The 14,134-nt window shown below is 41.0% G+C and overlaps 1 protein-coding gene and 1 pseudogene across 2 annotated transcripts; both read left to right on the top strand.

The window, feature by feature from the left end:
• The window catches only part of LOC139373144 (proline-rich protein 5-like), a 57,207-nt pseudogene extending 52,233 nt beyond the window's left edge, over positions 1 to 4,974 (top strand).
• A 5,449-nt stretch (positions 4,975 to 10,423) lies between these two features.
• On the top strand, positions 10,424 to 13,803 carry LOC139373171 (transmembrane protein 60-like). Of its 2 annotated transcripts, none has more exons than XM_071113347.1 (2): positions 10,424 to 11,149; positions 11,429 to 13,803. In XM_071113347.1, exon 2 carries the CDS (start codon positions 11,505 to 11,507, stop codon positions 11,907 to 11,909), a length of 405 nt encoding a protein of 134 aa, XP_070969448.1. In that variant the 5' UTR covers positions 10,424 to 11,149; positions 11,429 to 11,504; the 3' UTR covers positions 11,910 to 13,803. The 2 variants fall into 2 exon arrangements, with proteins under 2 accessions (XP_070969448.1, XP_070969439.1); XM_071113338.1 differs by having other exon boundaries at positions 10,792 to 11,149; positions 11,450 to 13,476.
• Positions 13,804 to 14,134: the final 331 nt, after the last annotated feature.

Raw genomic sequence — 14,134 nt, 5'->3', positions numbered from 1 at the left:
CAGTCCCCAAGTCCAGAACAGACTATGTGAGGCACACAGTACTACATAAGAGTCATGATTACATGGAACTCTATTCCACATCAAGTAACTGACACAATCAGTCAAATTTGATTTTAAAAAAGAGATAAAAATACACCTTATGGAACAGCGGGGATTGTGAAGCCAACATAGGCACATGCATACACACACACGTACACATAGATTTTGTATTGTAGCTATGTGGTAGTGGTGGAGTAGGGGCCTGAGGGCACACAGTGTGTTGTGAAATCTGTGAATGTATTGTCAAGTTTTTAAAATTGTATAACTGGCTAAATGTTTCTGGACCGCAGGAAGAGTAGCTGCTGCCTTGGCATAATAAATACAAATACAAGTGAGATGTTCGATGAGCTGGTGTCCATATACTTTTGGTAATGTTGTGTATATATACCTACACAATAATATAGTATCTAATTTCACATAGATGGCTTTGAAGCATTTACCTGTTTTGTGTTATCAGTGTATTGCACAAGACAAATGTAGGCTCTGTTCATGTGTGTTAACACTCTTGACTCTTGACTTGTTTCCTCAGGCACCTATTGAAAACAGAGCTGGGGTCGTTTTTCACAGAATACCTTCAGGTAGGTGATGTTACTGCTAAATGGTGAAATAATATCATGGATAGATTGTTTCTGATTGGGCCATAATATACATTTTTACCAACGCTTGTTTTATGAAACCTCTCACTCAGAACCAGTTGCTGACAAAGGGCATGGTCATTCTCCGGGACAAAATAAGATTCTACGAAGGTATTTCTACTTTTCATAGAATTGTAGTAGATGTGTTAACAGTGACAGTAGCGAGAGCCGTCAATGCTCCAAATAAAAATAATTGAACTGAAGCTTACATTACCTTTGTCAGGGTTACCTTTGTCAGGGTTACCTCTGTCAGGGTTACCTTTGTCAGGGTTACCTTTGTCAGGGTTACCTCTGTCAGGGTTACCTTTGTCAGGGTTACCTTTGTCAGGGTTACCTTTGTCAGGGTTACCTCTGTCAGGGTTACCTCTGTCAGGGTTACCTTTGTCAGGGTTACCTTTGTCAGGGTTACCTTTGTCAGGGTTACCTTTGTCAGGGTTACCTCTGTCAGGGTTACCTCTGTCAGGGTTACCTTTGTCAGGGTTACCTTTGTCAGGGTTACCTTTGTCAGGGTTACCTTTGTCAGGGTTACCTCTGTCAGGGTTACCTCTGTCAGGGTTACCTCTGTCAGGGTTACCTCTGTCAGGGTTACCTCTGTCAGGGTTACCTCTGTCAGGGTTACCTCTGTCAGGGTTACCTCTGTCAGGGTTACCTTTGTCAGGGTTACCTTTGTCAGGGTTACCTTTGTCAGGGTTACCTTTGTCAGGGTTACCTCTGTCAGGGTTACCTCTGTCAGGGTTACCTTTGTCAGGGTTACCTTTGTCAGGGTTACCTTTGTCAGGGTTACCTTTGTCAGGGTTACCTCTGTCATGGTTACCTCTGTCAGGGTTACCTCTGTCAGGGTTACCTTTGTCAGGGTTACCTCTGTCAGGGTTACCTTTGTCAGGGTTACCTTTGTCAGGGTTACCTCTGTCAGGGTTACCTTTGTCAGGGTTACCTTTGTCAGGGTTACCTTTGTCAGGGTTACCTCTGTCAGGGTTACCTCTGTCAGGGTTACCTCTGTCAGGGTTACCTTTGTCAGGGTTACCTTTGTCAGGGTTACCTCTGTCAGGGTTACCTTTGTCAGGGTTACCTCTGTCAGGGTTACCTTTGTCAGGGTTACCTTTGTCAGGGTTACCTCTGTCAGGGTTAATTCTGTCAGGGTTACCTTTGTCAGGGTTACCTCTGTCAGGGTTACCTTTGTCAGGGTTACCTCTGTCAGGGTTACCTCTGTCAGGGTTACCTTTGTCAGGGTTACCTTTGTCAGGGTTACCTTTGTCAGGGTTACCTTTGTCAGGGTTACCTTTGTCAGGGTTACCTTTGTCAGGGTTACCTCTGTCAGGGTTACCTCTGTCAGGGTTACCTTTGTCAGGGTTACCTTTGTCAGGGTTACCTCTGTCAGGGTTACCTTTCTCAGGGTTACCTCTGTCAGGGTTACCTCTGTCAGGGTTACCTCTGTCAGGGTTACCTTTGTCAGGGTTACCTCTGTCAGGGTTACCTTTGTCAGGGTTACCTTTGTCAGGGTTACCTCTGTCAGGGTTACCTTTGTCAGGGTTACCTCTGTCAGGGTTACCTCTGTCAGGGTTACCTCTGTCAGGGTTACCTCTGTCAGGGTTACCTCTGTCAGGGTTACCCCTGTCAGGGTTACCTTTGTCAGGGTTACCTCTGTCAGGGTTACCTTTGTCAGGGTTACCTTTGTCAGGGTCTGTGATGTTCTGTGCTTAACGCACCAAAGTCAACTGAGACCATAGGTCCCAAACTGCTGTGCTTTGTGAGATTATTTTAGTACTAACAGCAGTTGGTTTGCTCCTCCTTTGGTGTTCAGGTCAGAAGTTACTGGACTCTCTGGCAGAGACATGGGACTTTTTCTTCTGTGATGTTCTCAACATGCTACAGGCCATATTTCACCCAGTACAGGTATCACTCTCCTTCCTCATCTCTCTCTCACTATCTCTCTCTGTCCTGACTCTCCTCGAACCTGTTCTCTCTCTCTCTCTCGCTCTCTGATTCTCTCTCAGCAGACAATAAAGAAGAACATTCTCTAAGGGAATTAAAGCTGCGTTTTCATAACCCTACATCCCCCTTGCCTCACCCTTCACTCCATTCCTCTTTCTACCTCTCCCCTTCTTCTCTACTTTCTTTCTGCAGGGTAAGGAGCCCAGTGTGAGACAGCTGGCTCTGCTCCATTTCAGGAACACCATAGTTCTGAGTGTGAAGCTGGAGGATGCTCTGTCTCGGCCTCGCGCCCGCATTCCCCCCTCCGTCACGCAAATGCTGCTTATGCTGCAGGTATGTACAGAACACCTCTCTCTCTGTCTTTCTCTCTCCTTTTCTCTGTCTCTTTATGTCCCTCACTCACACACACGCTCTGACCTGTCTTCTCTCTCTCTCTGTAGGGTGTCCATGAGTCGCGGGGTGTGAGTGAGGACTACCTGCGTCTGGAATCTCTGGTCCAGAGGGTGGTCTCTCCTTACCTGGGCACCCACGGCCTCTACTCTGGAGACGGCAGCGTGGCACATTGCTCCTGTGTGCTTGGTAAGATACATATACTGCCCTGTTCACTGTTCTTCCACTACGTTTTCCCTCTCCTTTACTGTCCTTCTCTTACACACTCTGTCCCTTCCACAGAGAATCGTTTCCAGTGGTGCTGGCCTAAGCAGCCTGTAGACCAGCCATCTAAGAACCCTGTGGTTCGTTCTAAGAGTTACAACATCCCTCTCCTCCTGACGCCCGTGGCAGAGTACGACCCTGATGCCAGCTCGGTGGGCAGCGGGGGCATCCGACGCCACTCTGCCTGTGAGATCATCTCCTGCCTAGAGGAACAAGGCCTGGCCTACACCGACATTGCCTCTGGAATTGACCCATCCACTTCCAGCGCCTCTGCTAACAGGCTCTGTGTGGTTCCACAGTCCACAGGTAGGGCCTCAGTCCTCCTCACTAGGTCCTTACTAGGTTAGGCTATGCATACACTACAAACTGTAAACTTCCAGAGGCGCAGGGTGGAAAAGTTGCCATAATATGAAAAATAAGAAAAATACTCTTGCCAGACTGATTGATCCTAACTGACAACCTTCCCTCTGGCAGGAACTATGGAGTCTCCTCTCCTCTCCCCCTTAATCCCCCCTCTCCACTCCCCAGGACCCCTCTACAGGACGGAGGTAACAATGACCCTCACAGACATGGTCAATGGTGCCCCCTCCTCTCCCCCCAGTGGATCTTCCAGCCCAGAGACCATCATTGGACAGGTGCTGGAGTCCCTGGACACAGATTTAGATGGGATATTCATAGAATTCCCACCCTGCTGCTCGGAGTCAGTGGGATATGGTCGGGAGAGCAGGCAAAGCACTGTGTAGAGAGGGAATCATGGGTAGAAGGTGCGCCTTAGGCACACGTGTAGGATCAGCTTGTCCTCCCCAAATATCTTAGCTTAGACATTGGAGGGAAGTCTTTAGGCTAGAGGCAACCTCATCCTTATAAGGATTTTGTGGCTAAGTGCACTCCATACTCCTCTCCACAAGATACCTCTATTTAGTCAGCATTTCCTTGGAGAAGAAAAAACTAACTTTTCTAAGCATTTGATTCGATCTGATAATGTCTGCATTTTTTGGGATGTGTTTTGTGTGTTTTGAAACTTAACTCTCACCACTATGATGCCATAACCTGTGGGCATTTGGATGTGGGCCCTTTGATTGTGTCTGGGTTTTCTACAAAGCTTGGGAGAACTGCAGTTACCCGAAAGTCTTTTGGAGTAAATAGAGTATGTGAATATGATTTGGTCACATCTTGCTCCTCATTCTAAGAACCTGCGTAGTCCAGTATGTATTAACCTGGCTTGTCCCATCTGTATGTTCCCTCTCCCCTCTGTGTTTTTTCACTGTCATGCCAAACATGTATGGAGTGAAAATGATAGTCAGAGGAGATGGCTAAAATACATCTGGGACCAGTCTATCATCCTCTTTTCAAAGGTCATAAAGCAGTCATGTTATGATTTACTTAATAATTACATTTCATTGTTTGTTTACTGTTTACATAGGAAGAGAAAATGAGGGTTTAATGATATTGAATGTTGTATCATTCACTGTGTTGTGCGGCACTTCAACTGTAAATACATTTTTGTTTTTTAGGACAGCTAGATATTGTGAAGTAAGCTTTTTAACTTAACTTGTGACTTCAATAAGGCCTTTTTAACTGAAGCTATTTTTATGATGTTTTACCTCAACCGTTTTTGTATACTTTGCTTTTTTTTTTTTTTATCTGTAATTAGAAGTTTTTATCCGTGATTGTAAATTATCATTAATTTGTGATATCAGATTTTAATAAAAATTTCAGTGGCTAAATACAGATTTTCATTGCCTTCTAAAATAAAATTTTATTTAGTCCATTGGCTTAATTTAATCTGAGAGGAAGAGGCAAAGCGAGAGGTTCCACAGGGCAAAAAAATATATATCTGTCCATGAAAATAAACCCACGAAGTAATGAATTTTTGTATGGTGGTCAAAGACTGTCAAAAACAAATGTAATTGCTACGTGAGGAAGTTTCATAATGGTTAGATTGTTACTAATACACTAAGTGGACACACCTGGCATTTAAGCAACTTTGAAAAAACCGACTTTATCTGAGTTGTCATAGAGATAGAGTACTCATCATGGATATAACCCGTTATAGGTCGTTATCAACAAAACTTCACAATACAGTGCTGTGCCTTAGATTTGGCTGCTGGGGGGTAAGGAGACCACCATCTCTGCTAAAACCATTGACAACTGCATGCCGTTTTCTAGGGATTATGAAATAAATGTTAGAACTATTTGGGTTTAATATCACCTCTTGAAGAGCAGTCAGAACACCACATTTCCGATTATTCCACATTTAGCTCCATCAGAGTTATGCACCAAATAACTGCATGCTTTTCATGATCAGTAAACAATTGATCATGTCATTTCAGATACTAGAGGGCCTATCCACATTTAGCTTGCTTTACCAGAGATTAGGCTTTTGAAAAGAGCTTGACGTCGGCAAATCCTCGTCCTGGTAAAGTTGTCAGTCGGACTACTGTCATCCCCACTATAGATGGCAAGAAACTTAAACAATATTTGTATATAGCCATCTAGTTTCTCCTTAAAGTTAGCTCGTTAACTAGCCATATTGAGGTGATATGTTAGCTAGCCAATTCAACGTGGTAAATCAATCAATGTAGCCTATCATGTCTGTCAGCAGCAATTGTGATAAAATACGCTCTTAAAAAAAACATGTTGAAAAGGGGATAATGTTAGTTAACTTTGCTAGGTAGGCCTACATTGGTTGGAGAAAAAAAGTACATTAGGTCTACTCACCACTATGTTTAGCCAACTGTACAAAGTTTCAACCAGTAGTTTTCGAGTTTGCAAAGTAAACATTATCAGCTAACAGTTGCCTACATCTGCAAATTTCATCCTTCTCCTGCTTGACAGGCAGAGGCCAAAAAGGACTATACACTATACATACTCCGGTATAGCTCACTTTTATTTTATATCACTCAAATATCCTATTAATGGCGGTGGCCAATATTGAGCGATATCGTGAGGCTATACCATACATATCTGAAATTACATGATCAATTGATGTTTACTGATCACGGAAAGCATGAAGTTACTTGCTGAATTACTCTGATGATAGAGCTAAATATGCGCAATTGTTTTGCATGGAATAATCAAACATTTGTAGTTCTGACTATGCTCTCTGTAGTTCTGACTATGCTCTAAGCCACCACACAGAGACAAAGACAATGAGAGAGAGAGAGAGATGCGGTTAGCCTACCATTTGAAGTATTTTATTAGGTGCTCTAAAAATAAAGGAAAATACAATCACGAGGATCCCCTTTAATAGACCATATACCAACGCACAGACAGCACATTGCGCAAACAAAACAACCCTGGCTATATCAACCGAAATTACATGGGTCTATTACTAAACTTCTTGTTGAAAGAGAATACAGTATTTGAATGGGAAGGGACTGTCACTGGCAAACATGGTTACAGACCCAAAAACATTATATAGTGTCCCCTCCTGGTGAAGAAAAGCACATGAGCTAATTATAATACACAAAGTAAGCAAAACAATGAAATGCATCATTCCAACATTGCCTAAAATTATGACTAAGATACTAATGAGAGACCTATTTAAGCAATATAACAATTGAGATGTACAAACTATGGCATAAGGGAACGATGGTTGTATAAGAGGCAAGCCGTCATTTCGTTTAAGAGGAGGGGTCATAATTACCCATAAATCCTAACACTTAAAAGGCTGTGTTTTTTTTTATTAGAAATGTATTTAATTCATAATACAAAAATCAACTTACATTGCTACATCAAACATGTCTAGCAAACCAAACGCAGGTATTAACAATGCTCAAACATACAAAAAATATTAATTAAAATTAAAATTAAAAAAAGAAACAATTTAAGTGCAATTATATTCACTCTGAAAATATCTTATTATAATGATTCATGAAGATGCTATTCTTGTTGTTATTCACTAGGGTTAGTGTTTTAATAAGATAATTAAATTCAATCAGAAAAATGTGTAATTTTGGTTTAGAATTTTGGAATTTTTGTTTGTGTATAAAGTATTTGGCAACAAGAATTTAAACAATTAACAATCATTTCAGTGTTTTTGTTATCATTGCAATAGTAACATATTATATATTTTATGTTGAAATTATAGGCAGTGTTCATAATAGTAAATAAGTACTTTGCAACGTTTTCCCAAAATGCTGACACAAATTTACATTCAAAGAACAAGTGAGACAGATTCTCACCTTCTTTTTCACAGAAAACACAGATATCATCAATAGCCACAAATTTGGAAATCATAGAATTACATATATCTTATGTAAAATGCTGAAGTGCACTTCCTTAACTTTGTTTGGTATACAGTATTTGTAAGGTCTTAACCATGCATTTTTTTCAGACAATGTCAGGAATAAGCATGTTCCAGAAAAACTTTCCTCTCGGTGTAAGTTGGTTTTGTGAATGAAGAATTTGTCTTGTATATTTATTACAACAATATTTCTCAAGTAAACCCACACCTTCCAATCTGAGTTCTGGATAAACTTTGTGATCATTTCCAAAATTAAGATTACTTTTCATAAGTGTAGTTAGACCACTGGGAACGGCTTTGATCACAGAAATAAACTCTCTGAAAGGTATTGGAAACTCTTTCAATGTTATAAATTGTTCATATGTGAGAATATTACCCTTGTTGTCGAAAATATCAAGAACAAAGTCAATATTCCTCTCATGCGAGCTGGGGTAGAACAATGACTTATTCCACAAAAGAGCTTTATGTGGGGAAAAATTGTGCAGGAAACATATTTTCCATGCCTCTTAACGGGCTGTGTTATGTGTAGGTTTACCCTGGCGTGACGTTTTGATAACCTTGTAAATCTCTTTCGGACAAGATTACATTTATCAATATATTAATCCGCTTCTTGATATGCTACACCTGTAAAGGGGATGGATTAACCTGGCAAAGGAGAAATGCTCACTAACAGGGACGTAAACACATTTGTGCTCAACATTTGAACATTACAGGGATCTTTAATTTCAGCTCATGAAATATGGGACCAAAACTTTACATGTTGCGTTTGTATTTTTGTTGATCGTAGTTAACATTTATTTAACAATACCTTGAAAACGGCACCAATTTGTCAATGCTTTTAGCTGAGCTGGGGATCTCATTGCCCATCAGCAGGCGAATCTAGCGCTCAGCACCTTATTGTGACGTTTTATTGATTTAGGTTTAGGACTAATGTTTAGGACTAATGACCAACTGAGTATTCTACTCAATGCATCCACATTGGGCGCTGGTGAAGATTTTTTTCTAAAGTGCATTACTGTGGCTTGAAAACATGTAATTTCTAAAGAAGGCAAATAATTGGTAGGAGGAAACCTTTTCTCGCCAGATTGACTTTAGATGCAGTATGTTAGCTACCCAACTACGATTGAGGGGAGACCTCCAGATTTTAACAAGCTAACATTAGCATTACTATCTATTTTTCACAAGCTTTGCTAGCTAATGACAACATTGCGATCTGTCTAAAGTACATTTGACAATACGATGATGGCAAAGTTGTTTCCTACAAAATATGTGCCTACTTTAGCAATGTAATTCTATTCCCAAGCCCCTATAGTATACTTTCGATGAAACAGTCACTAGCCCCGTTCTACCTTCGAGCATCAATGTGGCTGTGGCGGCTGAAGAACGTTGTTCTGCAAAGGGTTGGTCAAAACAAGCATTGTGATTGGTTGAGACATATTCTAAACCATACTAAAAAACGTTTAGCGGTAATCCTATGACGCAAAAATGGGCATCTTGTTTTCCGTTCCATCTGAGAATTCCCTGCGCAACCAGTGACCCTTCAGCCCAGCCAAATTCATTAACTTGATCTCCACTGTAAAAAGCATCTAGACATTATTTCCCCTTGCTTCTAGCCTAACATTTGGTTTGTAACAACCGGGGTTTGTACAAACATTGATGTCTGTCTCTCAACATTTGCAGCATTGTTTCAATATTGAAATTCGATCTCCACTGTCCTATTTCGAATTTATGTATCAGGACTAGAAGGACATCTTTTCTCAGCCAGTCAAAATGAATCAACATCATTTTAATGGATATGTGCAAAAGAATGCCAATAGAAAAACAGTTCAAACGAAATTAAATGCAGCTACTTTGCTGGTATTCTAGGTGCAAGGTTTGAATTGACTGTGTTAGCTTTAGTTGGCTGGCTAGCAAGCGATAAGTGCGTTGCGGAACATTTAGAATGAACAACTGGGTGGCGTCCATAGATATAGAACAAGAAGACAACGACTGAAATAGTAGCCTATTTATCAAAATAACATGTTTTATTTAAATGTGAACCAGTTGTAGAAAAGCAATTGTAAGCAATCACTCGATGGTGTCGTTGCCATTGTTATTCATTTCACATTTCCACAAACTTCACTGTTTCCTTTCAAATTGTATCAAAAATATGCATATCCTTGCTTAAGGTACTGAGCTATATGCAGTTAGATTTGGGTATGTCATTTTAGGCTAAAGGTGAAAAAGGGTTGGATCCTTAAGAGGTTTTAAAACAGTTGTACACGAGAGGGCGTTCATCTGACCGCAGCAAAGTCGTGCAATTTTTGTTTTGTTTAGCACGCCCTCTCGTGAACAATTGCTTTATTAACAATGGCAACAACGTGACGGAGGTTAATACAACAGGTGATTTGGAATTCTCATTGTTAGATCCTCCTGCCCATGATATGGTAAACAAACGTACACACGGCCAGTACGTTCATAAAAAGTGTTATAATTTACATCGTTACCTAGTGACACACTAATACTACTTCTACTACCACAGATAGAACAATGAGACAGATATTTGACTGGATGTTTAAATGTAAAACTATAAAAAATGGAGATGGCCTAGAAGGCGCTGTCACAGATGCTACAATTAGGCAATAAGGCCCGGGTGTGGTATATGGCCAATATACCACGGCTAAGGGCTGTTCTTATGCACGACGCAACTAGAGCAGTAAAAATAAATATTTTGCCTTACCACGGCCATACAGGGTTCGAACCACCCAGTTTATAATGGCACAGACACAAAGATTGAGGCCTAACTATCTCTATGGCGTGTTGCTCACACACGTATCTGCCCTCTCATTGGTTAGAATGGTCCCACCTGATCTCGCCTCCTACCGCCTGCCTTCCATCTGTGAGTACAACATGTATTTCCATTGTTAGAGCGGTCATATCTATTTTGTCAATATAATCAGAGGCAGAGGCGAGGGGTAACTGGGCCCAAAATCTGTATTCTCCAGCAGGTGGCGTTTTATTCGCTCACTAAGCGAGGAGTTTCTGTAAGGAGGTTATTGAGTGTCGAATTTGGTAAACAAAAAATGTAATGGTTTATTTGTTTCGTGTAGTTTCACAATACTTAGGTTGTTACGAGTGTACGGATTTAAGTATACATTTTGAGAGAAAATACTTTATGTCGAAGTTGTGCCTGTTATCGCACTCGTATCTGCCCTCTCATTGGCTAGAAGGGTCCCACCTGATCTTGCCTCCCCGACTTCCTTCCATTTTTGAAGACATTTATTTTCAACGTTAGAGTGGCCAATGGAGTGTCTGGACAATATAATGGCTTATCTGTGATATAGTAGACGATATTTCATTTAGTTAATTGACTGAACTAAACCAAGTATGGACAGCGTTTATGTACTTTACGGTTCCACGTTTTTATTTTCCTTCAATCAGAGGGGTGTTTTGTATGATTGACAAACCTCATGAGAATATTTCATCGTAGTGGTTTATAGGAGGGTCCAATTTATTTTCCACAAACTACTCCCGGAAGATAAACCTAAACATTAGAAAATGCTGTAGCCACTTCGTAACCAACTTCCAATAAAAACACAGTATTATTCATGATATGGATTTTACAGATACATTTTTTGGGGTGACAAATCCTCTGATCCAGGTAAGGAGAATGGCTGCCTGTCTCAAATGTCAATTCGGCTCGATTAGATTTGGCTAAATTCGACTAGCTAGCTACCGGTAGTTGCTGAACTATAGCTAGATACGCTAACTAATATATTGTTGTCATTAATTGACTAAGTGGAAATTGTCATATCAATGGCAAACTAGTTTGATCATGATGATGATCCACCATCGCCAGCTACACCTACATCCAGTGTATTCGGCATGTTTAGCAAATATTGTCTCTCATCCTAGTTGTGTGTGTGTGTCCCACCTTCAGGCTCATCTCACGCTTGACCAGAACTTGCCAGTGTCACGGTTAACGTACATCCTCCAGGCGGCCACCCCTCACTTAAATGAGAATGTCTCTGGCCCAGAGAGTCCTACTGTCATGGACCTTCACCCTCATATTCCTCATCATGCTGGTCCTCAAACTGGACTCCAAGATCCACTGGAACTGGTTCCTCATCTTCCTCCCTGTATGGACATTTGACACCATTCTCATCCTCATGCTGGTGGTGAAGATGGCGGGTCGGTGCAAGCCCGGCTATGACCCACGGGACGACCAGCAGAACCTGCGGCAGAGGGTGTTGTACCTGGTGGCAATGCTGCTGAAACTGGGCTTCTGTCTGACGCTGTGCGCCCGGTTGGAGAGGCTGACGGACATCTGGCTTAGTGTGGTGTGTGTCCCCCTCTGGGCCATGCTGGTCGGGGCCATGGTGGAGCTTGGCTACAATGTCTTTCACTACCGGAGAGACTGAGAGGAGGGAGAAAGATGGAGATTGATTTTATTTACTCAGTCTAAAGACTGCACCTGAGTCTGTAAGGGAGGTGAATGGGAGATTATTGTAATCCACTGCAGGAGAAACTGAACTGAAAAGGACTGTGATGAAGATAACAAATGGATTGGTTTATTTTACTTCAGCAGAGACTGAAAGAAGGGGGGTGAAGGGAGATTGCTCCCACTAGTACAGAATGTAAAGACTACTACAAGAGAGACCGAGGGGGAGGTGAGAGAGTAGTGAAATGGCACTAATGACAATGTATTTGACTTTATGATGCTCCCAAATGTAATCTTTATTTCGCCATAGTGATGCATCAAGCAATGTTGCAGCCATGATGGTCTCTGCCAGGGGAACTGAAGTCAAGACTGGGACTATTCCACAGCTGATCCACAGCTGATTTGTTATTGCTCAGCTATAATTAAAAACATTTGCATCTGACTGGGAGCGTGCAGAAACGTTTTCCTGTTTCTTCAGAAAATGTTACGAAAATACATTTACTCGAAGAACAATGGAAATGCAAAGTTTGGTAACTGAATGACATTTTGTGCTGTTTACTGTCATTTTGTTAACAAACTTTTCATTGTTTTTCAAATATATGTGTGGGACTGAATTGATGCTCCATGGAATAATTTTTCTGCCGTGTGATATTTGAGACAAGTGTTGGTTGAGAATTCAGAGAATTCGTAAGCAGACTCGAACCCTTGCTCTCCAGACTGGTCTGTGCATGTGCCTGTGTTATTCTCTGATAACTGGGACCGTTAGGTCCAATGGGTTTATATGTGAACATTGGTATTGAATATGTTTCTTTTAAGTGTGATAGGGATATGTTTTCCCCTGGAGACCATGAAGAAACACACAAACCATAAAATGTCTACTTTGCTGAAGTTTTCAAATATCTGCCTGGGTTGGATTGGGGAAAGCAGAATGACTGATTATACAACAGTATGTCCCTGCATTCATTTATCCAATCACATGCAGATCCGTGACTACCTCAAAGAAGGGAGAAGGTGTACATTTTCTATGGTTTGGAACACGGCTCAGTGTGAAAGGAAGTGAATTACATAACTGGTAATCTGACCCAATCCAGAGAGTATGGAGGGAGGGATTGCCTGCCCTCCGGGGTGTTGTGTTGTGTAAGAGGTCTTGGTGACTCAGGGACAGGACTTGTACTGTTACTGGGTCGTTCCACAAAATGAGTGCCTTTTGCGTTCCTTTGATATTTTAAGTAGACATTTTAAAAGCCTGAAATTAAAGACTTATATTCAATGAAGTTCCCTTTAATATAGACCACAGAGAATTAAATAAATCAGAATTTTGTATTTGAATAAAGACTTGCTAAAGTGCCAAAATTCAGCATTTTTACATGTCCCTCTGTGACTTCCAGGAAGATTTTAACCCACTTTTCCCCAAAATCTCAGTTTTTACCATCGTTGTAAAGCCCTAGTTAGGGAGTGAACATTATTTAAAATAACGGTTACATGGAGAAAAGCGGACCTCACTGCAGCAAAATATATTTGACATAAACCCTCCCTGAACGCTGAAAAAAAATAATGGCCCAAATAATAATAATACCAAAAATAATAATTAAAACAAAGTGGATAGCAGAGAACATGTTGGACAGACCAGAGCCTTACAGTGCCTTCATAAAGTATTCACACCCCTTGACCTTTTCCACATTTTATGTTAGCCTGAATTTAGAATGGATTAAACAGAGATGTTTTGGTCACTGGCTGTAACAATATTCCATTAATGTCAAAGTGGAATTGTGTTTGTAATTGTTTTTACAAATTAATAAAAAATTGAAAGCAGAAATATCTTGAGTCAATAAGTATTCAACCCCTTTGATTTTTGAATGAATACCTAATCTCTGTACCCCACACAGAATTATCTGTAAGGTCCCTCAGTCGAGCAGTGAATTCCAAACACAGATTCAAGCACAAAGACCAGGGAGGTTTCCCAATGCCTCGCAAAGAATGGCACCTATTGGTAGATGGGTAAAACAAAATAAAAGCAGACATTATATATATCTTTGAGAATGAAGTTATTAATTACACTTTGGGTGGTGTATCAATACACCCAGTCACTACAAAGATACAGGCCTCCTTCCTAACTCAGTTGCCAGAGATGAAGGAAACTGCTCAGGGATTTTACCATGAGGCCAATGGTGACTGTAAAACAGTTAGAGTTTGTCTTTGATAGTA

Source organism: Oncorhynchus clarkii, chromosome 2 (assembly GCF_045791955.1).
Source record: "Oncorhynchus clarkii lewisi isolate Uvic-CL-2024 chromosome 2, UVic_Ocla_1.0, whole genome shotgun sequence".
Taxonomy (NCBI): domain Eukaryota; kingdom Metazoa; phylum Chordata; class Actinopteri; order Salmoniformes; family Salmonidae; genus Oncorhynchus; species Oncorhynchus clarkii.
Note: the sequence above shows the minus strand (reverse complement) of the source record. Positions and strands in the feature narration are given on the sequence as shown.